At 50.8% G+C, this 26035-nt stretch overlaps 3 protein-coding genes across 6 annotated transcripts; 1 reads left to right on the forward strand and 2 right to left on the reverse strand.

Moving 5' to 3' along the window:
* Nucleotides 1–142: 142 nt before the first annotated feature.
* Nucleotides 143–14490, reverse strand: xrcc4 (X-ray repair complementing 4). 4 transcript variants are annotated; one of them, XM_084693335.1, is made up of 9 exons: nucleotides 14377–14490; nucleotides 13506–13668; nucleotides 13115–13305; nucleotides 12635–12697; nucleotides 9711–9877; nucleotides 8917–9048; nucleotides 8407–8558; nucleotides 6065–6206; nucleotides 143–488 (listed from the first exon to the last, which is right to left on the reverse strand). In XM_084693335.1, the coding sequence occupies exons 2-9, from the start codon at nucleotides 13645–13647 to the stop codon at nucleotides 377–379; spliced, it is 1101 nt and encodes a 366-aa protein (XP_084549461.1). In that variant the 5' UTR covers nucleotides 13648–13668; nucleotides 14377–14490; the 3' UTR covers nucleotides 143–376. The 4 variants fall into 4 exon arrangements, with proteins under 4 accessions (XP_084549461.1, XP_084549459.1, XP_084549460.1 ...); XM_084693333.1 differs by having other exon boundaries at nucleotides 143–491; XM_084693334.1 differs by having other exon boundaries at nucleotides 143–491; nucleotides 13506–13688; nucleotides 14377–14466.
* tmem167a (transmembrane protein 167A) lies at nucleotides 14442–17241 on the forward strand. The gene is made up of 4 exons (XM_084693337.1): nucleotides 14442–14580; nucleotides 14976–15085; nucleotides 16440–16474; nucleotides 16812–17241. The coding sequence occupies exons 1-4, from the start codon at nucleotides 14578–14580 to the stop codon at nucleotides 16880–16882; spliced, it is 219 nt and encodes a 72-aa protein (XP_084549463.1). The 5' UTR covers nucleotides 14442–14577; the 3' UTR covers nucleotides 16883–17241.
* Nucleotides 17242–22679: 5438 nt separating this feature from the next.
* Nucleotides 22680–25863, reverse strand: atg10 (ATG10 autophagy related 10 homolog (S. cerevisiae)). The gene is made up of 7 exons (XM_084693887.1): nucleotides 25712–25863; nucleotides 25396–25503; nucleotides 25116–25274; nucleotides 24840–25020; nucleotides 24655–24752; nucleotides 24452–24549; nucleotides 22680–23972 (listed from the first exon to the last, which is right to left on the reverse strand). The coding sequence occupies exons 2-7, from the start codon at nucleotides 25498–25500 to the stop codon at nucleotides 23798–23800; spliced, it is 816 nt and encodes a 271-aa protein (XP_084550013.1). The 5' UTR covers nucleotides 25501–25503; nucleotides 25712–25863; the 3' UTR covers nucleotides 22680–23797.
* Nucleotides 25864–26035: the final 172 nt, after the last annotated feature.

Below are 26035 nucleotides of genomic sequence, written 5' to 3' on the forward strand. Positions count from 1 at the left end.
AACATGGGTAAGCTGCCATTGACACTTCAAAACTCCAGAGGTTTAGTTGAGTCAGGTCAACTAAATACTTGAATTCCAAATCATTAAACTATATCCAGGGGGAAGTAAACTTTGTTTCAAATTATAAACATCAAGCGGACAGTAATGTATATAATTGCAATGTTTATTGAAGAAACACAATCACAAATGTCATGTTTAATGTGTTAACTTAATTGTATCATCCCTTGTACATAGCCACTCACAACCCGACAAAAACATTTCCTGATCATTGATCATACCACTGTCAGGGTTTTGATATTGAGTCACGTGTTCAAATAACACCCGTGAACCCTGCAGCTCAGCCTAAAGTATAAAAATGTCACTTCTGTACGTGTTCTCAAAAGTCTTCAAACAGGTCTTCTGTGTCACGACTGGTTGCCATAGCATCTGAGGAACACTGGGGTGCCTGCTGCTTATTGGCTGTCCTTCTGCTCGTCACCGGGGAGTCCCTACTTGGCGCGCGCACACACACACACACACACACACACACACACACACACACACACACACACACACACACACACACACACACACACACACAGGGAAAGCGGGTCAGCAGGCTAATGAAGGTGGTTTACAGCCTGGTTTTCCTGTGTGCCAGGAAGTGTATCATGTGGCATGTTAGGTCCCAGACTGGAAACACATGGGCAGGTTTAATACCTGTGTGTGTGTGTGTGTGTGTGTGTGTGTGAGTGCGTTCAACATCAATTTCGCCCTGTATGGGGTTGTTGTCAGACAGGTCAAACTGCGTTTCCTCCTCTACAGACGGCCCCGTCAAGCAGCTTCAAAAGGGGCTCAAATGTATTTAGGGAGGAAACGTCAACAGGACCCGACATCGAGAGATAAGACCTACAGTACTGCGGCTTACAAGCTGCACGCGCGTGAACACGCAGGCCAGCGATTGGAGGAGAGAGTGGGGACGAGCCGAGGAGAAAAGAAAAGGGGGGAGAGAAAAAAAAAAGGAAGAAGAAGAAATGGGTGGGCGGCTCCTTCTTCTGTCCCCGGGCCCTGCAGCTTTGACACACGGGGCCTCGCAGATGACCTCCTGTAAAAGAGGAGGCTTCTCAAGGCGGGTCTCTCTTCCCGGGTAAATCATCTCGCTAACCAGGAACACCTCTCACCTTTGGCCTTGGTCGACGGAGAACGAAGAGGAGCGAGGGGAAGCTGATTGGACTGCAGACCTGCCGTGCGCTACATCACCTTGAGATCGTTTGTGAGAAGAACCCAACTTCAGATGGGCTCTATGCACAGGATGGGAATGCTGCGGTGTCGTCATCGACCAAATCTTACTCACGAATCCAAACAAAATTCCACGGAGGCGACGAAAAGGGGGCCACAGAGATTTTGGAGACCATGGAGCATGTGAATGGAGAGAGACGGATTGATAGATGAAGGGAGAGATACAGTAGATGAAGGGAGAGAGAAAGAGAGAGAGAGAGAGAGAGAGAGGGGGGGGGGGGGAGAGCCCTGAGCTCGTTTAAATCATTCCCAACTGTATGACAAACACGAGTTTCACTGCTGGAACCCGTTAAGAGGAAGTGGTAGAGCTGTCCGCAGTGCGAGAGGAAACACAAAGGACCACCGGAGCCCGAACACATGGCTCCGACACATCCTCCAGCAGGAGGGGCCGCGAGGTGAGCGCTCTGACCCACGGCCACACGGGCACGGGCGGAGACCTGAGGTCCTCCGCTACGAGGTTCTCCACACACACACAGCCAGACTATGAACACACCGCAAACACGCATTGGCTCACTGTCATACGACAGAAGGCCAGTCTCAGCGGTGTGCTCGTTTGTGGTTCTTGAGACCAGAGGAGGTTCGCCCTCCATGTCTGACGTGCCGCAGTGCCATGATTAAGCCTGGCTCCTCTCTCTCCCTCTCCCTCTCTTTCTCTCTCTCTCCATCTCTCTCCCCCTCCCCCCCTTCCCCCCTCCTTCCCTCTCTCTCTCTCTCTCTATCTCTCTCTCCATCTCTCTCGTTTTCTCTAAACACCCCCCCCCCCCGCGCGCGCCTCCAGCCCGGCACTCAGGCACACTAACAAACAGATGACCAAGAGGACCTTTCTATGCACTCACAGAGGTATCGATGTACCTCACGTATAGATGAACTCATCGAACTGTGCCAAGTTCTGTTTACAAGCCTGCGCAACCCGGCAACCCCCCCCCCCCTTCCAAACACATACCCCCATACAAGGGTCTTGGAATGATTATCTCTGCCGAGGCTGGGAGCAATGTGCTGATGGTTTACAGAGGCCTGTCCTGTATAGTGTGTGTGTGTGTGTGTGTTTGCTTGTGCCACCCTATCAAAGCCTGCGTGGGTCTGACTCATGGGAAGTCATGGGAAAATCTATCAAGAACGAGACAAAGACGAGTAACACAGAACTTCCTCACTATCAGGCCCAGCGCTACGTGACGTTAGGGACCGAGCGAAGCTGGCTTACCACACAGCTGTAGTTCAAATCAAAGTTTGTTTGTACAGCCCTTTTTTACAAGCGGTGTCAGAGGGCTTTACGCATGCCCACCGAACTGCCCCCTCAGCCAACCTAAAAGCCTTAGGGAGGGTAGTTTGAGTCCATCTAGTTCTTTCTGCTGTTGTTCTCTCTTTCACTCCTTGCCTTTCATTTCTCTGAGCTTTCTTTATTTACTCGCCCGGCTGTTCTTCCCTTGTCAGTCTTTCGGGCTTTTTAGAGATAAATCTCCACAGAGAGAGAGAGATGGAGAGATGGAGAAAGGGAGAGAGAGAGAGAGAGAGAGACGGCGAGAGAGACAGAGAGAGAGAGAGAGAGAGAGAGAGATGGAGAGAGGGAGAGAGGGAGAGAGATGGAGAGAGGGAGAGAGAGAGAGAGAGAGAGAGAGGGAGGTGGGAAACATGAGGGTGAAATGGGGTCATGGATAAACTAAAAACAACTAAACATTACAGATGACCGTCCACCCACCCATATCCTTCCTTTCCATTCCCCTTCTCTCCTGCCATCCTCCTCTCCCCTCCCCTCCCTCCTCTCCCCTTCTCTCCTGCCATCCTCCACTCCTCTCCCCTCCCTCCTCTCCCTTTCTCCCCTCCCTCCTCTCCCTTTCTCTCCTCCCTCCTCTCCCCTTCTCTCCTGCCATCCTCCTCTCCCCTTCCCTCCCTCCTCTCCCCTTCTCTCCTGCCATCCTCCACTCCTCTCTCCTCCCTCCTCTCCCCTTCTCTCCTGCCATCCTCCTATTCACTCCTCCCTCCTCTCCACTCCTCTCCCCTCTCTCCTCTCCCCTTCTCTCCTCCCTCCTCTCCCCCTCCCTCCCTTCCCCTCTCCTCCCTCCTCTCTCCGGGCAGACAAAGGCCTCTCTTCTGCTGTGGCTGCCCGGAGCCATGCTGGCCCGGTTCTGAGGAAGCCCAGTCCACACGTTGCCCCTGGAGCAATTACACGGCGGCAGCTGCCCGTCGACTCACTTCTGTTTCTTGTTGGCCGAGGCAGGGCTGGTAATGGGCTTTGGTTTTCGGGGCTACTGCCGACTACAGCTGCGGATGGCACCACTGTCAGCCATCTGTGCGCGGCATCGCTCTGTGTGACACTGAGCTCCCTAAGAGACTGGCTCTGAGGGCATCTATATGACGGGGGGGGGGGGTGGATAAAGGCCAGTCCGGAACGTTTTCGAGAATGACCACCTGCTTGTCGATGCTCAGGAGAGAGGCTGGTATTGTGGTGTTTTGGATCGGCAGCACCGGGGGTCGGAGGCCTCCAGTTAACCCCCCCCCCCCCCCCGAGCCAACAGCTCCAAGTGGACAAAAAAAATTGGAACCGTGTCTTGTGGAGAACAAACACTGCTCTATTTCAAAGACTCCATGATGCTGCAAACACATGACGGTCCTGTGCTCTAATATCACACCACAACAACAACAACAGGGACAGTATAGCTTCAGGTGTGATCCCGAATGAAGGGTTAGGCCCGTGAAAGCACACTGCCACACCAAGTCTGTTGTTCACCACACACACACACACACACACACTCAGGGACGGAGAGTGTGTGTTCATGTAAAGACAAGGCGGGGGTCGGGAGGTATTTCTCCTGAGGCTGCCCGTGTACCAACCTTGTCGTGACCAGCTGGACTGCCTGAGGACTAGTGACAGTGTGTGTGTGTGTGTTTGTGTGTTTGAAAGTCAGAAAGACAGCGAGAGACACCCAGTAGAAAGTGAGAAGGAGAGAGGCCCGGTGATTTGGTGCACCGAACAGGCCCGGCAGCAACCGAAACTCCCTGACACGGCAGGAGAACGGCACATTTTTATTAGCAATAAAGCGAGAATGCTGAATGTGATATTCCCTTAAGGTGGAAAGCCATAAATGTGACGTGCCCTTAAGGTGGACAGCTGTGCTTTTCCTACGGACGTCTGTTAGAGGAGGAGGGGGGAGGAGGGGGGGGGGGGGGGCAGGAGGATGGAAACTCTGAGCTGACCAGCTGAGTTCAGGAACACGGGGTCCCCCCCAGACCCACTTCTACGCCCTTCCCTCCTCTTTTTCCTCTTTCATCTTCCCCGTCCTGGCCCAGCCTCTGTTCTGCAGAGCCTGTTTCCCCCCCCCCCCCCCCCCCCCGCGCCGTCTTAGACAATGACAGAGCTGTGACACCAGCCGCCCTTCGGTCGACCGTGCCGCGCGTCACTCTGCTAAGAGGGTGCTGACAGCGTGACTTATCCGCAACAGGACAGTCCAGAGAGTCTTCTAGTAGCTTCTCCAGCCCCCCCACCCCCCGGCCCGTGACAAACGCGGCCTCTCTTCTCCCGTCCCGTCCCCCGCCCCCCGACAAACAAGCGGAGTGACGGAGCGCCGTGAGTTTGGCAGTGACGGACGCTCTGAGGAATTGTGGATCCGATCCGAAGCGTCAACATGTTGTTTAGCGGCGGCGCGCTCTTAGTGGGTTATGTACGGGGGGGGGGGGGTCTGGATGTCTGGTCAGTCCGCGAGTGATTCGGATGAGTTCACCGGCAGTAAATATTGATGATGATGAAATGTTTTCTTTGCCTGTCGTCTGTGACTTCTGGAGCAAAAGGAGAGGTCGGCCTCACTCAGTCACTCAGTCACTCGGCCAACGCAAACCAGGGATCAATTAGCCCTACTGGTTTACAACACCCAGACGACTGTAAATGAGGCTGCATTGTCTGGGTGCAGCCTAAACAATGGGCGTCTTTGGAAAGCAAATTAAGCCCAACGGTGACCTTCTCAGGGGGTCAACAGATAGGCAGGTGGGTGTGGGTGATGGGTGGGTGTGTGGTGAGGAGAGCGATTGCTCAACACAAAGCCGACCCCTGAGGAGAGACGTTTATGATGTTTGATTTTCCCAGTGAGAAACCTGAACGGTGAATGAGGGGGAAGAGGGAAATGTGGATTGGAGGGAAAGGGTATGTGTGTGTGTGTGTTTTCCAGGAGAAGGATATTCCCATTTGATAGAGGGCACACGAAGAGAGAAATATGACTGCCGGTGGATGAGTGCTTGGTAGACAGAAATGAGCCTAAATAAATCTTTAACGATCAAGGTGGGACCCCAGTGGAAACCCATAACTCTATCACAATGGAGGACGCGAGTCCTCCGTGTCAGACATCTATTCTTGGGGCAGAAGTGTTACGCCCAAGCTAAGTGGACGAACGCGGGGATCGCCTAATCAGCGATTTACAATCTGGCAGAATAGCAGAGGCAGTAAACTCATCTGTTCAGAGAACACAGAACTTAACCAGTATTTAGACAGTTTATATTCTAGGATGGGGGGGGGGGGACAGGGAGGGAGACAGCAGACAGCTGTAAAAACCGACAGCGTTATAGGCCCTTTGCATTATGGGAAAGTAGGCTGAATAATATGGGCAGAGACAACTAGAGACAGAATGAACCACGAACATCCTTGTATGAAGGTTATACAGACAATAAAACCGTTAACGGTGGGCGGAAACATCCAGAACAAAAAGGAAACATCAGGTTGATCTGGTAGTATGGTGATTATGACAGTACTGTGTTGGGTTGGGGGTTGACATCGATCGATATGGCGATGGTGCGCAGGTACCTCTGTGTGGGAGTCTTCTCCGGGGTCGGTTTCTTGGCAACGACATCGGGCGGCTGTTTGTGGCGGAAGCGGCGTTTACGACAGGGGGCAATGTCCGTGAGGTCGCTGGGACTATCGCCCAATGGGCTGCGGCTTCGCACCTCTGAGAAAGGAAAAACACACCACAAAGCCAGTGAAAACACGGTTCCGCTCCACCATATACATGTCACTCACATCCCTTTAATACTCGCATTCCTGACCCGGACCTAAACTGTTCAAGGGTTTTTGTTGATACACACAAGACGCAGCACTCGGGGGCAGAGTCAGGGGATCACAGGAGAGGAGGGCGCTTGCGAGCGGAGGCTTTACTGCATGCCGTTCTCCAGCTGGCTGGAACGCGCGCGGGGCCGCGGGGGCCGCGTGACCCCCACACCTGGAGCAGACCCTTCCCTCGCCGACTCTCCGTCCCTCCGCCGTGTTCCTCTCCTTTCGTCACCTCTTTAAAGACTCTCCCCTCTCTCCCGGGACTCCCAGACGGCAGGTCCAACACGGAGGACCTGGAGCGGGGCAGGTGTGTGTGTGTGCTGTGGGTGGGCCTCTCCCTCTCCCCCTCTCTCTCCCTCTCTCTCCCCCCCAGCCCACCCAAATCAGCAGGTTGGAAAAGATGAAAGGAGAGTCGTGGCAACAGCAGGAGGAGTTAACAGACACCGAGACGGGGCGTGTCCCAATAGTGTGCGGTGGTGGTTCCCCGCCTCTCCTTCCTCCTCGGTTCACTACAGGACCCGCGTTTGCTCATTAGGCTGCTCGCTTTTCAGCTGTCCGACTTCGACACCCTCCGCCCTCTGTCACGTCTTCACATAACCGCCGCGTTGACGCCAGTCACTGAAGCAGTCTGTAAAACCAGCCTGTTAAACGGAATGGCTCGATAAACCCACAACGAGGGAAGAAGGCTGGATGACACACACACACACACACACACGACACGCAGGTCATTCGCACACTCAAAGCCAGACACAGTCAACAACATCCCGGCAACACACCTGGCCTTGGGGCCTGCGAGCGGCACACGCCCAGACCATAAAAGAGTTGCCAGGCGTCCAACGCGGCGCTGAAGCCTGGAGCGGCGCTGTCCCTTCAGCCTTCCTCGGCTGGCGACGCGCCAACCCTCTGACTCACCGCCGCGGCAAGCGAAAACAACCCAGGAAAACCGGGAGCTTTGTCCCCCATCCATCTCAGCCTGCGGCTGGGGTAGGAAGAGAGAGGGCCCGATCCCTTCCCCCTCCCCACCCCAAAAAACCCCCCCAGAGGCACCTACCCGCACCCCAAGCCCTGCTGCGGAGCCCCTCGCATGGGTAGCGGGGGCAGGAGAGAGAGGGGGGGGGGGGACATAGGCGCGAGCCGACCCGACCGAAGAGCGCTCGTCGTGGGCGACACGCGACGGAGCGTCCCCTCCCTTCTCAGACGAGCGGGAGACGCAGCCGCACTCCCAATCGAGTCTCCGGGCCCTATGTCCGCCGGCCTCGATCGTCCAATCCGTCCAGGTGTGACCGACATGTTTTTAGATGACAGGTCGAAGGGGCCCCAGACTCACGATTCTATAATCCCTCCATGATGTCATCCCTGGCGCCCGGGCAAAAGCAACACCAGTCGCCCAACGGAATCTCCCCCTCCCCCCCCCCCCCCGGGTCCCGACGCATAAACACCCAGCGTTTCCGTGACGACCACGCGGGCCAGTGTACCGACGGAACCTGTCGTGCTTTTTGCGAAACGTGATGTTACACCTTCTGCTCCGAACCATAACAACCATTAAGGTGGACTGACAGACATAACTGATGGATGGACGGACCCCGAGTCCCTGATGACACTAATGATGGCTGGCTTTGTGTTCGGGCTGGACATGCTCAATCCTCCCTGGAAAGCACATGACACAAAGTGAGGGGGGGGAGCTATTATGGGGGGGGGGGGTTTCCTGGATTTCGCTTTGGGGCACATACATGGCGGTGTTTGCGTGTTTGCGTGTGTGCTCGTGTTTAAAGTGTGTCCGTGTGTGTACAGCCGGGGTTTAACGAGCATGACACCGAGGAGAGTGACGTTGGCTGAAGGTTTAACAGAAGGTAATGGTTTCCTGAGGGACCCTTGAGCTGCGGCCCTCTCTCTCAAGTTAGAACACGCTAGAAAAGCAGACAAGAACTTCAATATAACCCCCACGGTAACCTCCCACATCGCTCGCGCCCTGATGTCATCAATGAGAGACGACCGCCACGCGCGCGCAAACGATGTCAGAGTGAGAGAGAGAGAGAGAGAGAGAGAGAGAGAGAGAGAGAGAGAGAGAGAGAGAGAGAGAGGGAAGGCGTTTCTCGGACCGGTGTTAGCTGTGCTGGTCGTAGGGGCGGGGCCTGCCACCGGGCCTTCCTCCGGGTCTTCTTCGGTGATGGCGCCGTAGTCCTCCTCTTCCTCTGAGGGGCGCCCTGATGTCCGTCTCTGGGCTGGGCTGCTGGCCTTCCCCTCAGCTGTGCTGCGGGGGAGGGGGGGGGGACATGGATGTCATCCGGACACATCGCATACATGACCACAAACACGTACGTCATGCTATTGGCTCATGAGAGTATTGCAGTGGCATTGCAAAATCCCTACAGTGACGAGAAATCCCAACATTGCGCAGGGAATCAGCAGTCGAAGACGATTGGGTAAGGATTGGGCAACGAATGACGTACACAGAGAGTACAGGGCTGGGCGTGTGGGCGGTTCAAGGGTCTCCCACGGGGCAGGCTAGAGTAGGCTGGAGCTGGCAGCCGGGGGAGTGGGTGAACACGTGGGCGGGAGGGAGCTCTGTCTGGGGGCGGGGCGGCGGGCGGAGGGTGGAGGGCGCGCACCTGTTCTCCTGCAGGGCGGCGATCCTCTCCTGCAGGCTCCGGATCTTGGCCTTCTTCTCGTTGAGCACCAGGACAAAGCGAGTGTACAGCTCGCCCTCCAGGGACACCTTCTCTGCCACGTAGCGCTTCATCCTGCACACACACACACACACACACACACACTTCCTCAGTGCAGTTTGTCCTCAGTCATCCCCTCTTCTCTCACTTCTGTCTAGCCTCGCGTGGATCGCTTTCTGGCAGCGGTTGCCGGGGGAACCTAACACACACTGTTCTTTCCCCCCCCCCCCCCCTCCCCAGTAACACAATGCCTCCATTCTGAAGCGGCCTGATCAGCGCTGTGAAGCTACGGTCGAAAAATCGGACTGACTAGAAACACATGGACCCCATTCAAGGTGATGGGAGCTGCCCTCAACGCTTACTTGGGAGGGATTCCCTCGATTGTGTGTGTGTGTGTGTGTGACGTTGTGCGTCGGAGGTTGTGTGTGCGGCTGTTTGATCTATGCCTGTGTGTGTGTGTGTGTGCAGCCCTGTAGCCTGTGCGTCAGAGAGGCCCACTTTTAGCACCTTGGGTGTGTTCCATTCTCTCACACACACACACGCACGCACACACACACACACTGACATCAGCTCCTAGCTACATGAGACGTGCAGTGGCGACCCTCCCAATGGAGAGTTGTGGGGATTGGGTAATGACCGAGAGAGGGAGGAAACAGACATCAGTAATGGATCTCGGAGAGAGTGATGGTGTGCGCGTGATTTCGTGTGCGCGCGTGTGTAGTTTATGCGACTCTCACTCCGCAGTGATGTGTTGCTGCTCCTGTCTGAATCGACGGTTTTCCTCTGTCAGGCGCTGGTTGTGGTTCTCCAGAGCAGCAGTCTGTTGTAGAAAGTGAGTCAGTAAGGCCGTGACTTCGTCCAGCGGCTCTGGGTGAGCCCTCAGTGACACGGAGCCCAGCTGGATCTGGAGGGGGGGGGGGGGGGGAGAGGGGGGTAGTGGCAGTTGAGTCAAGTCGAAGTAAACGTCTTCAATCCTTCAATGCAAAGACCATGCCAACGGTTGTGATCAGCGAGGAGGGCAGGAATCCACGTCCGTCCGTGGCTGAATTATCTCTCGTCTCGTCTTGAATTATCTTGAGAATCGGATGGGGGGGGGGTGGGGGGGGGGGCGCGTACAAAGTGTAATTCTGTGTTTTTCTCAGGACCCAAGGACGTGCAGTGTTGCGAGTGAAGTTGTTTGGGTGAGCGGCTTGCGAAACATAAATATTAACAAGTTGGGCGCCCTATTGAGCCATGGGACTCGCGTGAAGCAAATATACACACGGTCGGCCGCCAATGGGAACTGCCCTAGTGTGTTTAACCCTTGTGTTATCTTCGGGTCATTCAGACCCATCAGTCATTGCGACCCACCGTCGTAGTGCGACAACTTTACCGCATACAAAAACAAAGTGAAGCATTTTCTTTTAAGCGTTGGGCTGTGTCAGACCCCCCACATTGCGAAGGTTAAAATACAATTATTTGTATTTGTTTTTGTATTGGGTACAATTGGGTAAACGCAACGATGGTTCGTTATGAACCTTTGGGTCATGTGACCCAAACTCAGCAATTAGGTGGACAAAAATGGATGAATGAGTTCCGACAGAAACCACACTGTCATCACTCACAAGTGGCTGGAAACTCCCTCACTCTCACAAACACTTAGCGAGCGCAGCCCGGAGCCTCTGCTGTCTCCCAACTGGACAGACGCTGTCTCTCAGATAACAACCTGGCCTACCAAGGGCCTCCCTGACCCCCCCCCCAAAGCTGCCACAACCCAAAATAACTGACCTCTAGGAAAGGCTAAGTGTGTGTGTGGGTGTGTGTGTGTGTGTGTGGTGTGATAAAGACTGTTGACCTACTGGCAGACGGTCCCAGGTTGACAGAGAGGGACTGACAGACACACGTCCTCCAGGGACATGGCATCTCTCGTCCTGTCTCTGTTCATGTGGCCTACTCTTACTCAGTCTTTCTTAGCCACCTTCCCACCAGCCTCCCACTTCCCCTCCTTTTCCTCACTGGGATATTTACAGCTTTTCGAACACCAGCCAGTCCTTACTTCATCCCCTCTGAGTAACATAAGTAAATAACTTCAGCTTAAACTTCAGAACTAATATGGCCAGAGATGGAAACATGACTTCCATTCCTCGAGACTGAAAACAGTCGCGGCGGTTGGTCTATTTGCGTACATTTCATTTGTATTTAATTTGCAGCTTTCAATTACGTGTCGTCTTTTGGCTGGTCAAGACTATCAGTCATTTGATTGGCTGGGGTATGGATTTGGTCGTAAAACAATGGGTTGATAACAATCCGGCTCAAAGGCCACTGGCTGGTATTGCCATGAATCCCCCACCAGTTTGGCTGGGTACGGCTGGACAGAGAATGTTGACGCAGAAGTTCCACAAGTCGTCATAGGGACACTACTGTTCGGTTTCTGAAGTGATTGACAGCAGGCAAAAAAACAAGACGCTGGCAAGCTTTGACACACTGCTGTAAATCTTCAGTGGCGGGAGAGACAGAAGCATGGATAAACTGATTCGCAGTCGTTGCCCTATGCCAGTCCTTTTGGTCAACGCACCCTGTCTTACAGTGAATAACTGAGATCAGTGGTTCTTGGCAGAACTAATTGAGGTGGTGACTGAGTGGTTAACACAGACCCCTCTCTTCATTATGAAGACCCGCCGAGGACAAGGAAAGAAGAAAAAAAGACCTCAAGTCAAACGAGTCCATGAGCTCACAATTGTCTACAGCACTGTGGGTCTTCTGCAGATATATGGTGTTGCAACGACTGCTACTAGGAGTTAAAGACCAGGCAGAAGACCAAAATCCTCTCTATTCTGACTCACTCATGTCTCCAAATCTGATGAATGAGTCTTCTGAACAACTGTTGAGCAAGAACCACCCCCCCCCCAGGAAAGCTTTTCCGTTGGGGATGACACATCGCGATACAAACAGTAAAAGGAACTCTTTGAAAACTTTCAGTTCTTTACAGAGGCTAAACGTTTTCATTCCTCTTTTACTGTAACAGATGCCCCTGGGTTTCCATTCTCTAATTATTGCTATGACAACAAAGCAGACGTGTTTATTCGGAGCGTATGGTCGTGCGTGTGTGTGCACGCGTGTGTCTCTCTGTGTGCGGGTGTGCCCGGCGGGTCTGTCACTACTGTGTTTGGGAGTGTTTACTTCCATAGTGATAAACCCTCAACAGCGCAATGTGAGGATCATTTTCCTGTCAGAGTACGGCGGAAGGCTTAACTCAGAAAGCAAGCGCAGGCGGGGCCGCGACTTCAAATACCGGCGGGCCTGGGAAGCCCCGTGTTCGACGTGCATCAGCGTGATTAGCGTTATGACAGGTTAGCCTCTGGGGCAGAAACCTTTGACCCCCACATAGCCTGGATACACAGATGTGATATGGTCGACCAAGGATCTGGCTATCAGAGGACCACCCCCTCCACACACACACACACACACACACACACACACACACACACACACACACACACACACACACACACACACACACACACACACACACACACACACACACACACAACTCTGACCTCATGCGTGTTTATTTTCTCCAGCTCATATTCCATCCTGTGGACCATTTAGCACTCACCTCAGGCGTGTTCATGGTCAATGAGCTAGAGCTCCTATCATAACAGCGGCTCACAGACATGCTAACCTGGAGCGAGCCTCTGACTGTGACAAGCGTGTTTCTCCGGTACCTCACTGCATACATCACTTCCTGGGTTTAAATGGACAACAACAACAAAAGTGAGACCTTTCTGGTCTTTCTCCATTTCTCTTTCTCTCTCCACTCTCTCTGGCTATGATGTTTTGGAAAGTTATTTGTTATCCTCAAGTGGAGGTCATGCGGGCAGAGTTCACTATTTATGCCCGGAAATTCCATCAATGTCAACTATCAGGATCACATGATGGACGAGCAGTGTCAAAGCATAGTAACAGTGGTCAGCCTAGAGACCACATATCATGTGATCATCCCAGGAAAAAGTATTGAACATGAAAATGTCACAATCTGCTCAAAAGTGACTTCTCCTGCAGCAGGTGTTGGAATATCGCCATGTGTAGCCTACATGTATAGGGGTATAGGTGTACTGCATGTGTACAATTTCCCTCCACACCAGCGGAGGGCACCACTCACCCATATGTCACTCTCCACTTTCTCGTAGGCCAGGGTTCTGCTGGAGCTGGGTCCGTGGCAGGGCGTCAGAGTAAAACTGAATCCAGGATCTAAACTTCCTTCTCCTGTCAGAACCTGATGGAGGTCCTGGACATATCTCTCCTTCTTCATCTCCAGCTCAGCAGCCTCTTTACTCACGGCATCCTCCCCCACTGCAGACAGGGGCATGTGGGTGGTGTGGGTGGGTTGTAAGAGACAGGAAGGGGGGGGGGGGGGGGTATAGAATCACACAATTGGATGGTTAGTCTGGCTGGGACTTGGAGAGAAAGAGGCCCCCTCATACTATAGTCTGTGAGAGCAGTCAGGTCTGGGGTCAATGGGGGGGGGGGGGGGGGGACACTGGCGTGCTCACCTTCGCCATTCCAGGCAGACTGTCCGTCAGTCAGCATCGCCTGGAAGCCTGAGCCTAAGTCACGCCCATTCCACGCCAGTCGCAGAAAATAGGCGGTTTCCGGTTCTGAGGAGACGGACACCTGTCGCACCGTCACAGGCATTTCTGGTCGGCAGACACACCGCTGGAAAAATTCAACACAACCTATCAAAACTTCTTTATTATTAGCCTACGCCCAAATAAGCCATGATACAGTATAGGCCTACTGCAATGTAATGGCTAAGCTTATTGTCATCCGTCCCATTCTCACACAGCAGAACAGAAGAAGTTGGTTTCGAATATGACAGAGCAACTCAGGCCTGCCATACTATGGCACTCAGGCTTCTCTTACATCATTTTCCTGGCTACCAAGACAGGCTGCTGCTTCTGGTGCTGGATTTGACAGCCAAACTATAAACCCTAGATCCCGCCCCGCCTTGGACCAACCAGCAAGCTACCACCACGCCGAAAACAGAGCATTTCTTTGGTGGAACTCAACACAGTCACCGCCGTAGTACACTTCTTAAATATATAGCATGCACAGAGTTCTAAACAACTAAACTTGTGGGGGACGGATTAGTTGGCTTACGAGACAACCAACCCTTATTAAATAAACTGCCATCATTTAAGTTTAGGGATGCCAGACACAAACAGAAGTGGAAAGCTTTCTATCTCTTTTGCTTATTTTCTTTGACTTTTAAGTTATATATTTAATGCATTGTTCAAAAGTCTCGCAGTCTTAACAATAACATGCCGTAATGTTTGTAAACAACTCATAGGTCTGCACGTGGTGGCATTGCATTCAAAGTAAGCGTATGCAGCTATACGTAACAGTTTTCATATAACCTCTTACCTTAAAGTTCCTCCGTTATTTTAATTGAATATTGAATGCTAGACTTAACATAAAAACATTTAAACCGTCAAAAGAAGCTGTTTTACATCCGTTTATTTCCGGGCAGTACTTGGCGCAGGTTAATAACGTCATTTGATGAGCGACGAAAGTTTGAAGTGAAGCAAGCTAAGCTAACCCACTCTAGCCTTTTGGTAAACCAAAATGGTAAGTTGTATAGCCTAACAGTGTCATTAGTACATTGTTATTGCTAAGTAACTACCTGTATTAATCGTGAACATGTTGAAAGTGAAGTGTGTTTATTTGTGTCTTTCATTGGTTCGCTTAGAGATACTTTACATGATTGATAGTTAGCAGCCAGCTAGCTAGTGTGACTTAATAGTACTGTAGTCAAGTGTGTCTGGCTTTTGCCTTAAAGTCTTAAGTTTGATTCCTAATGACAATGAGTATTTATTCCCTCCATACATACCCTTTGCCTCTCTTTTTTTCCCCTCCACTCACTCATTCACTCACTTTCCACTCTCACATTTTCACTGCCTTTTCTCCTTCTGTTGTCTTGCTTTCGGTTGTCTCTCACTCTCTTTCTCTTGTCGTCCTCTCAGTCAGCCATATTCAACTTCCAGAGTTTGCTGACGGTGATTCTGTTGCTCATCTGTACCTGCGCCTATCTCCATACCCTCGCTCCAAGCCTGCTGGACAAGCATAAGACTGGGTATGCGCTCTCAACATATTCACTCCAACTCTGACCAGTATGTTGAGAGATGTTGGCTTGACTCTGAAAGTAGTATTGTTCAGTAGGGACCGTTGTGTATACATTCCCACTTACAGACACCCCTGCCTATAAATAAAACACAACCACATTTTTTGTTTTTGGTTTTTACGGGAAAGGCTTTTGCCCCAAAAACCACAGCTCAAAATTCCTTTCCCAATCCTCTTTCCTTTTTTCTAATAGGGAGGTTAAAGCAACAACTGTGTGCCACATGTTGGAGGGAGGGAAATGAAGGGATTACAGCGAGCCCATGATTTTAGCTCTGCAAACATCATGCTCTTTCCAAGACAAATTAGGCTGCACTAAGATGCGGCCCAAGCCTTATGGCACTGTTGTTACAAACACACACTTGAAGCCCAACAGTTGAAGCCTATTGTTTTAGGGGAGTTTCGTTGGTTGCACTGTGTGTGTGTGTGTGTGTGTGTGTGTGTGTGTGTGTGTGTGTTGCTGATGTGTTTATTGACATGAAATGAGTTCTCATAGATGCATCTCTCCCAGCTCAGCCTGAGAGTCTGGGAGAGTAGCCCCCCCATGAAGACCCCTAACGGGTGGACCCAGTTGGCTGTACACAGGCCTGTCACCCTCCAATCACCCACCGATGACAGACTGTCTATTGTTTATGAGAAGCGCTCCCACTAGACACACAGCTCGAATAAACCAGGACATGTGGGTCTCGTTTAGTTTTTTTCTGGCTGGGAACTTGAGTGTTTCATTACCTTGACAGAGTTATTGACGGTGTATTTAGAAAGCCCATCAGCGTGCCTCCTATCTGTTGGCCAAAAGACAGGAGGAGGGCGATGAATGAAGACGAACGACCAGTCCCAGAAGAGCTATTTGAAGATAGCTTGACAGAGCACGCTCAGTTCAAGTCACCAGGCATGAGATTCTCAACCAGATATCCTTTAACGGTCCTCTGATCTAGTTACGTTAGAAATATACCTATTTTTCACGGCTCATACACTGGATGCACAATAAAGGCCTCTCCCCTTCACCCATTTTCTCCCCCGCCTTGTCATAAAGTCAACTGAGCGGTTGGATCTCCTTAATCATTCTCCTCGGATAGACACAAACACAAACAGGGTGAATTTCCGGCAGCCAGTTCAAATGAGGGCCAGTTCCCGCTACCGTCATTTGACTTCACCCCCCCCCCCCCCCCCCCCATGTGTGTAATTACCTCCGGACTCTCCAATCTGTGTGTGTGTGTGTGTACAGAGGAGGAACTGTGAGTGTTTACACACACATATTCTGTAAGATATTTTGTGTCGTGTGATGGTTTTCTTTTTACATTCCTCCTCAGGATATTGGGTATCTTCTGGAAATGCGCCCGAATAGGTGAGCCGTATTTCTTTCGAATCACGTCTGTCCATACCAGGGATGTGACTTGTCATGCACTAGCCGTCTGTTCCTCATTGCAGTTTAGTCATGGCTATAGAGACACGTGTCGACATTCAAATTTGTCAATAAACTGTGAATGATGTTAACGTTTTCCAAATTCCTGATTTCGTTTCCACGTGACTTCCCATTTCTGTATTTCCCCTTGTCATTTCATAGGATCATGAAACCTATTTTGACATGTTCTTGATTGGCTGTCACGATGACCAGAACTGACCCAAACCATAGATCTGAACACGAGCGTGATCGAGGGGGGGGTCTTCTTTCTGATTCCCAGGCGAGAGGAAGAGTCCCTACGTGGCCCTGTGCTGCGCGGTCATGGCCGTCGCTCTCCTGTTCTCTGATTAGCACCTTGGCCTTCTCCGCCATGGTGCTCCCTGGTTTCCTGTAGGCTCCTCCCCCCCCCGTCTGGTGGACCAACCAGGGATGGATCCACCTCTCTAGCCCTGAACCAGCTCGTTCCTTTCGTCTCCACGCGCCTCGCGTCGATCTGGGAGGATCGTCTCCCTCACCTTGCCCTCCGAGGGGCCGTCCTCTCCCTTCTGTCATGTCGTGTCCGCTCTAGGACTCGGTGGCCCGGGCGTGTCTCAGCCGCGTGTCTCTCGGCCCTCTCGCCGGGTCCGATCGGGGATCAAGGCCTTTTGCCGAGTCAGGAACTGGAACTGCTACTGATCAACGCAATGCTGATTCTCCCCCCCCCCCCCCCCACCCCCACCCCCTCCCCCACCCTCCAACTGAAGCAGTTGCCTGTGATCCCTCTCACATCCATCCCCACTGGAGGCGTCAGCGATGGCCAACATCCCCCACTGGAGGCGTCAGCGATGGCCAACATCCCCCACTGGAGGCGTCAGCGATGGCCAACATCCCCGAGCTCTTTGCAAACGCTGACCTTCCTTTGTCGTCGTCATTTGGCGTTTTTGTTGTTGTTTTTCGGTTGCATATCTCTAGACGTTTGACCCATGTATCATACTAAAGTGACAGTCTCACAAAGTCCACATGGAGATTAAAATGGAGGATGGCGTGTAATCAGTTCTGTTATATGACCCTATGCATGACTGTTCTGTTGTGCCTTGTTCAGAAATAGATTTATATAAATATATATATACTTACAGAACTGAGAGAGAGCATGGGTCAACTCTGTGTTCAAGACAGAGGCCAACTCTGTATTTTAAATGTTACAATAGATTGAATGAATGATTGTTTTTATTAACCCTGTATCGAAGCTGTCCTTAAATGGTGGCGCTCGCTTTGAAACGGGAACGTTTGAAAAACGCTTTTTCGAACATTTCAATAAAGCCAAGACGACTGATGGCCAATGTTTTTCCTTGCGTTTTTAATGTTTCTGACTCGCTCCTTCTGATTACCAGAGTGTGTGTGTGTGTGTGTGGGGGGGGGGGGGGTCTCGACACAGTTTGATTAGGAGGGATATCTTTCTAATGACCATTACTTAATGGCTTCACGCACACTGTTTTTTGTCACCCAGTGCCAAAGCAGTAGCTCAAGATAAAGAATCCATTTCCAGTCAGTGGGTTTATCTCTGGACATTAGAGGGACTGGCTGAGGAGGTCAGCTAAACAGCTTTCTCCTGGGGCTCTTGGTCATTTATTGTAACTGGCAGATGAATTAACTCCCCTCCCAGTTTGGGCCAGAAAATCAGGGGTGGGTTGGAAAAACAACTGGTATTAGCAGTCTCATGCTCATGCTGAAATTGCAGACCGAGAGGTCCGGCAAAGGACATCAAGAGTTGTCCCTCGCTCCAAGTCACCAAGTTCCAGGGAGTACTCAGGTGAAGTGAGTATGCAACTTCCTGCCACAGCAAACTCCTTGTTTGTGCGAACTTGCATAACGAATAAAGCTGATTCTGATTGGGAAAAAACATCCTCGGTGAGGTAGACGGATCTGACAGGATTACCTTGCGGCTGAGCCCGGCCTTCTCTGCGTTAGGAAGCAACTCCAGTCTCCGGGATCTTCTCCTGACCCGGCATACACATGAAAGCATGTTTAATGTCAGCCCCAAGCATGACCAGCAGGGCTGAGCACAGAGGATAGACCAGGCTCATTAGTTCTAACAGGCCACCTGACCTGACATCCTGAAAGAGCCGCTAGCTGTCTGATCTTTCCTCAGTCGCGAGCGGAAAAAAGGCTTCACTTTCATCTCTGTCCTCCGCTCAGAGGGATTCTTCCTTCCGTCTCTCTTTAGCACAGCTTCCCTCGCAGGCCCTAAAATGCACCTAATGGCTTCGTTTGTACACACACACACACACACATACACACAGTCCCGGACTAATAGCTTGCAGCTTAAGCTGGAGGTAATGAGCGTTTCCTGATAGTCATCTTCCTGCCTGAGGTGAGGTCCTCTCTCTGTATCTGGTTCTCTACCCTGTCCGTTCAGGTGTAACATCTGGTCTGGTCATCTTTCTGTTGACACGACTGAATTAAACCACATCTGATTGTACTGACCAGAACCATTGGGACTTAGTCTTACTATCCCCAGTGCAGTTGAGGACAAACTGTCGGAGCTGGGTTTCACCCGGCAAGTGGGCAACCAGGCCTGCATGGCTCAACAGCAAGGACTGCCTTATTATTTACTGTTCCAATCCAGGACAATATTTCTGTTTAATAGTATTTATCTTGAGCGTATCTTGGTGTGATGAAGCCTGCTGCTTGAGAGATGGGGAGCCATGCAGAGACCCACTCCCTGGCCACAACTCTGAACCGGGAATAAATTCTACTGGCATTAATGACCTTGTTTGTCCAGTGTGTTTAGGCCTACTGTTTGGGCTTTGATAGATGACCATGCACGGATCTCTGTCACACGTTGCTGTGCGTGTGTCTGTTTAATGTGTTTTAGCACTACTGTGTGGGTTAGAGTGATGGCCTTTCTCGGTGACAGCACTGGAGTCAGCTTTTGGCCCGTGGCTGGTAACTTCAGCCCTGAAAGAAACTCGTAGCCCGTACACACACACACAGGTGCACACACACACACACACAACCCTCTGTAACCCAGATAAACACCACAAACCCAGGCAGCAATGCTAGAAACAGCCGCAGAAATTGTACTCTTTGCCAGACTTTGATATGCAGTCTTGTTTTAGTGTTTATTCGACTCAAGGGAGCCAGTCAGTGAGACAGCCAGCAGTGTCACAACACCCCCGCAATGCCACAGTGATCTGGCTGAATGAGAGACACTGACAGAGAGGAGGAACAAACACCCCGCTACAGGCCCTCTTTCTTAGGACCAGGCTTACTCAGGGCTTCAAGAACCAGCGTTTCTGATCTACTCTCTCACGACCGCCTTTGCAACCGAATTGAATTGGTTCCACACAATAGCTGCAGGCCGAAGCAGAGATGAATGTGAGTTGGTTGTGGCGTGTGTGCGTCAAAGGGGCCCTCATGTCAAGCCCCAGGGTTAGCAAGTGAGGCCGGATGTGAAACGGACGACGCAAAAAAGAAACACCTGTGACATCTTCACTTCATCTTCACTAAGTTCCATTGGAAAGCTGTGTTCCTGGACTGAGACGTATGTGCTCCAAACTGTCCCGACCGCAGCCATCCCTGTTAGCTGACGGTCACCAACACCTCCCAACACTTACAACCATAACCACATGCCCCAATAACGACCTAATGGGAAAGACGACTAAGAGGGTGCTGTGATGTTCTGCACCATCAGCAAATAAAAAACGACAACTCTTTCCCATCACTCTCACTGCCCCGTCCGGGGGCAGAAGGAGCAGTTAAAGTAGAGTCCGTTAAGTTACCTGATGGACTTTGTTAAGACTGGCCTGGTTTCTCGGGAATTGAAAGAGCATGTTTGCTGACTCAGATCAAGGCCATGGCCAAGCATCAAGGGTTAGTTAGTCTCTTGCAGAGGTTCCATCTATAATGCAATCCAGTAGATCCCCAAGATTTCCAGTAGATCCCCAAGAGTTCCAGTAGATCCCCAAGAGTGAACGTTGTCGCAAGGTTTCGAACATTAACCAGTGGCCCTGTAATTATAATCACTAGTGCACAGTGCCTGTGATGCAGTCAGCGATGTCGGGTCAGACACACCCATACAGATTCAACGAATTATATAGGGCACAGTGCCTGTGATGCAGTCGGTGAGTATGATGTCAGTTACACGCAGAGATTGGGGAGGGAGGGGGGGTGCCTTGCTAGGGCTCTACAGCAGACTTGTACATCACAGTGACAGAGATGCAATGGCTGAGAATAATCCCCTCTCCACTGTTTCTTTCAAATTGGAACCAGGAGAGCTGACAGACTGAATGGACCCTCTGTACTTTTGTTTTGAATCAATCTCTCTCACACTTACACACACACACACACACACACACACACACACACAGTACAGACACACTCATTCCCCCGTGGATGAAACAGTGGGAATGGATAAATTGCATAGTGTGCGTCAGAAATGGGAGCTGGCTAGCGTGCTGCATCCTGGCTCAGTCCTTGATTCCTCTGGGACACGTCTTCACGTCTCCGCAGTGAGGAGGCATCGAGCCCTGGGAAGGCCCGACCCAGGGGGGTTCTTCTGGGGCTGCGCTCCAGGACTTGGGACCTCAACCAACCCAGTCGTTTAATGATAGGGTGTTGGGGACATTCATTGCCAGAGACGAAGATGAAACGAGATGCAAATAGGTTCAATCTGTGTTGGACACACAAATAAGGACTATACCACCGAGGAAAGGTAGTCTCCAGGTTATCATCCTTTTTCGACATCGACTGCATCTCACACACTATTCTCCCCCCCAAAAGACGACGACGGATGAATTGTGAAGCGGTGGCTTGTTTTGTTGTTTAATATACTGAGAGCGTACTACTGACCAGGCTGCTGTCCAGCTATGAAACAGAGGACACCGAGTTGTTCTCCATTCACAAGCAAAAGATACGTGTGTGTGTGAGTTGTCGGTGGTGTGTGTGTAATTACCTCCAGATGACTTCTTCACAGACCCAAGGGGGGCATGTTAACAGAACCAACATGGCCCTCATGCTGGGGGTCTCTGTGTGCGAGTATGTGAATGTACGCGAGAGAGAGAACTTCAAGTGAGCTTCTCAACATAAAGAGAGTTGTTCTAACGAGCCGTCGTAGTCATGCATCCCTACTTCTCCCCCCCCCCCAGCTGTGTACTGTGGTGCCCTACCTCCACTCCAGCCACCACCTTGGCCTGCCTTTCCTCTCTCAAGTCAGACCCCCTCACCCTCTAATCCTTATCAGGCCATGGCCACTGACCTAGGATCTGTCCATGTAGTCGTAGGGGAAAAGGATGCCAAGCTGACCTCAAGTAAGATCAGACAACTCTTCAACTCTAACTCGCGAGACCCTCTTGTGGAGAATTGTTTTCATTGCTTCTTCTGGCCACAGCACAAGTTCATTTCCAGACCTCCTATTTTGAAACTGACAGAACTTAAGTGAAAGAGGAACTTTCTTCTGCTGACAGTACCAATTCTTTGAGAAAAAGGTTGACATGTAAGAACATTGTGTAATGCAACATATATTGCATGTATGTTATGTCACTAAGACAAAAGGAGAGGGGGGGATGAAAGAATGAAAGGCACGAGTAAAAGGAAAGACAGTGCAACAACAAGGTTTGAAAGAGAGATAGAGATGGTAGACAGGAGAGACGAGGAACAACACATAACAGATGAGTTCACCGTTTCCAATGTTACCCGTCAGTGGTGCTAACAATAACATGACAACAGGAGGCAGACTGCGTCCATCAGCCGGCAGATCAAGCACAGCCGCAACACCAGGATGAACATCGCTCAGCTCCTCTCCCGTGGGAAGCCTCAATCTCTCCTCTCCTTCACCCTTTCCTATCGCCCTCCCTCGCCTTTCGCGCTCCTCAGCGAGACGAGGAAATAAAGTGCTTCGGCAGAGTTCTCACACGACGCACTGTGATTCTTTCTCTCACCCCCAGCAAACGTTTTTCCCCTCCCGATACTCGTCTGCGTGTATATACGCGTGTACGTACGAAGGCTCGATAGCCATGTGTTTCCAATTGTTGTTTATCCAACATTGGCAGTGAGACATCTCGAGCTAACAATGGTCTCTTTTAAACACGGATAACTGATTACACACAGTGAGGCAGACACACTTTAATCCACATTGTCAGAGCCCCCCCCCCCCCCCCCCCTCCATCGCAGGAGAGGCAGAGAAATTGAGAATAGTAAGAAAACAATTACAACATGAAGTCATGACTGGCCAGTCCGTATACATAGACCTTATAGGTAAATCATCAGGATAAGGGTTGCTGACATCAATCCTGTGGGGGCGGGGGGGGGGCGGGGGTTCCAACTAATTACAGGTCGATCTTTTGATTCTGCCATGACAAAGAGGAGAACAACTGTTCCATTTTGGTTGTCACCTTCTCCTACATCAGTACCTACATCCGTGTGGACGTACGCTCTGCGACCATGAACCAATCCCATTGTGTGTCAGTGATGGACATGGACCCAGGAGAAAGGTTCACGTGAGGCAACTCAATGGCAGACTCACAGTACACACACCCCCCACGCTCACTATTACAGTATTTCCTTTCTCCCAGTGGTCCTGTTATCTTGTTTATCCATCCCCTACACTGCAGCCAAGAGACAGAAAATTAGGATTTATGTGGCCAAAAAACACAATGTGGATTTACAGACAACACACACACACACAATAGATCACTGTCTGGTAGTCTTTTAAGTTGAGGTTGTGAAAGATTAATATCAAAAACATATGCACAACTCTTCATCGATGTCAACTATAATACACACAACGACGCATACGTAAAGATATATAAGAAACTTCATTTCCAAAGTACTAAAGGTTAACTATTTGGGGAGTGGAGAAAGCAAAACAGAATGATTAGTTACATTGGTAAGCATGAGAGAGATGTGCTCCGTTTGTAGAATTCAGTGTAAACAAAAAACACATTAGGGACCTCTAGATTAAATTATTGCCTTGAGGAATACAGTGAAGCCCAGACAACTGTAATGTTCAGTCACCACCAGCAGATGTCAGTAGTGTTTCATGTGCTCTCTCTGCAAGTACATAGTGGGTTTTAACCTTGCCCCCACATGAACTTACAATGTAAAGTATGAATCAGCCACCCCAAACTTAAACTGTACTTCAGTGGTGGATTTCAGACACAACTCTGTGTGTGTGTGTGTGTGTGCGTGTGTGTGTGTCCATGAGCAGGACAGGCACAGTCCCTGTTTCAGTCTGGCTGACTCCCAACCCACGCAGGACTGGTGGAGGAAGTAACTTGTGCATCTGTCTCATTGGCTAACGGGGGAGGAGAGGCGGGGAGGGGTACCCGTCTCCGTCTGACTGGCTCCCTGGGCGGGCTGGAAGGGTGAGGGAGGTAGTACCAGTGTGGAGTAGCTGAGAGGAATGTCCAGGCCCACAACTGGACCCACCACACTCAGCCATGTCACGACATAGTTCACCTGCCTGCAGAAACACAGTCAAACGTCAATCGATGGACATTTCTGCCCGCAGAAATATCCATTGGACAGTAGTCTGACTGAGAATCCTTGCTTGAGGTAACAATGTCAATACTTTCAATATGTATCTCACAATAATGGCTAGAAGGAACGAACGTGGATATGTAGCAGTGGACATGTTAGATCATTATGAGGACTAGTCAAGTAGGGGCTGTTCTAGAGCATGGTGAAGTCTGGTGTAACCATGGTGAAGGTCTGGTGTAACCATGGTGAAGGCCTGGTGTAACCATGGTGAAGGCCTGGTGTAACCATGGTGAAGGTCTGGTGTAACCATGGTGAAGGCTTGGTGTAGGCCTAGTGTAACCATGGTGTAGGCCTGGTGTAACCATGGTGAAGGCCTGGTGTAACCATGGTGAAGGCCTGGTGTAACCATGGTGAAGGCCTGGTGTAACCATGGTGAAGGCCTGGTGTAGGCCTGGGCCTTACCTGTGTTCCTCCAGGGCTGCCTGCATCACAGGCCGCATAAACTCCTCTGTCTTACAGGGGTGGAGCATGAAGAAAGGCTGGCCCAGCAATGGGTGTTCCTACAGGGAGTCAAAGAGAGGGGTTTAAGTAGAGGAAAGAGGAAAAGAGAGAGAGAAAAAAAAAATGAATGAAAGAGAGAAAGAGAGAAGCCAGAGAAGTGCTACCTGTTGTGTGATAGAATCCCAGGGGCTGTTCTGGAGTCTGATTCTGTAATTGGGATGAACACCGTTCCACACCTCCTCTAGAGACAGACTCCTACCATCTGAAATAAATAAAACAGGATGTGTTCACAAAAAAAAAACTTTCACCGACCCTTCCAAACACACACACACACACATACTCTACGCACCGAGTGTTGAGGCTCTGAAGTAGAGTACAGGGGTCTGGTAGCTGCAGGAGTAGAGGATGTGATACTCGTACTGAACCACCTGGTTGCTGCCCTCTGATACACTGCTACACGTGAGCTCTTCATCATCATTATCGTCGATAACATCATCTTCATCATCAACAGTCAACTTAGCAATTAACATCTAATGAAAACAGAAAAATACAAGCAGAGAGAGATCCTGTCAGAGTTAAAACGCTATTCGTGTAACGGTCGCCAACCATCGGGGCGTTGTCCTACCTGCTGTCTCTCAGAGTCCGGTGGATCCTGCCCGGTCAGCGCGGCTGTAAGACGGCTTGGGGCTTCTCCTGCTCCTCTCTGCTCCTTATCCTGGTCCGTGATGCAGCCCACTCTGCCAGGCCCCAGGGTACTTTTCTTGAGGTAGCCATCCTCCGTGCTCTAGACTCCAACAAGATCCAACAGCGAACGTGGGACTCCGTTCACTTTACGGCTGCTTGTTCCTGTCCCCACCATACTTTGGCCCCGGTTCTAAACGTCTAAGACACACAGCCGAGCCTACCTGTCCCTGCTCCCAAGTCCAACCGTCTCTGACGGTGTCGGAATGCTGAAGAAGGTCCTTGCAGCAAATGTGAAACTTCTCTTCATCCAGAAAACATCCGCTCATTTTCTGTTGATATGTTCATTGAGATTAGACGATCAGAAAGGGGGAAAGGAGCTTTCAGGATGTTGGGTAAGGAGAAGTACAGTAGATAGTAGCGGATGACAGGGATATCACACGCACGAAAGGTTCTGTTTGTTTAGAGAAATGGCATCTGAAAAAAATGCTATTACTGCACTAAGTGAACGATATTAAGCAAGAGCCAAACCGATCTCACCTTTAAATACAGCGAAGAGACTTGTGTCGTTGCTGAAATGAATAGCAATACAACATAATTTAAGGCAGCCTTCCTATACAACAATTTGAAATATTTCGCTTAGCTGGAATGTTGTTGATGCATGCCAGTTTGTTTCTGGGACACTTCCGGCATTGCTGTGACGTTTGCTATGTCGGCTGGTTCAACCAATGGGGTTTGTCCTTCAACTTCGCTTTACCAGAGCCTGTAGACATTCTCTGGCTTTACTCCCAAAGCGGATATTATGCCAGTTCGAATGCGAATGTGTATAATAATTCACATTTCAAATAACCAAAAAGGTCGCAG

Source organism: Hypomesus nipponensis, chromosome 27, assembly GCF_054491055.1.
Source record: "Hypomesus nipponensis isolate SF chromosome 27, ASM5449105v1, whole genome shotgun sequence".
NCBI lineage: Eukaryota > Metazoa > Chordata > Actinopteri > Osmeriformes > Osmeridae > Hypomesus > Hypomesus nipponensis.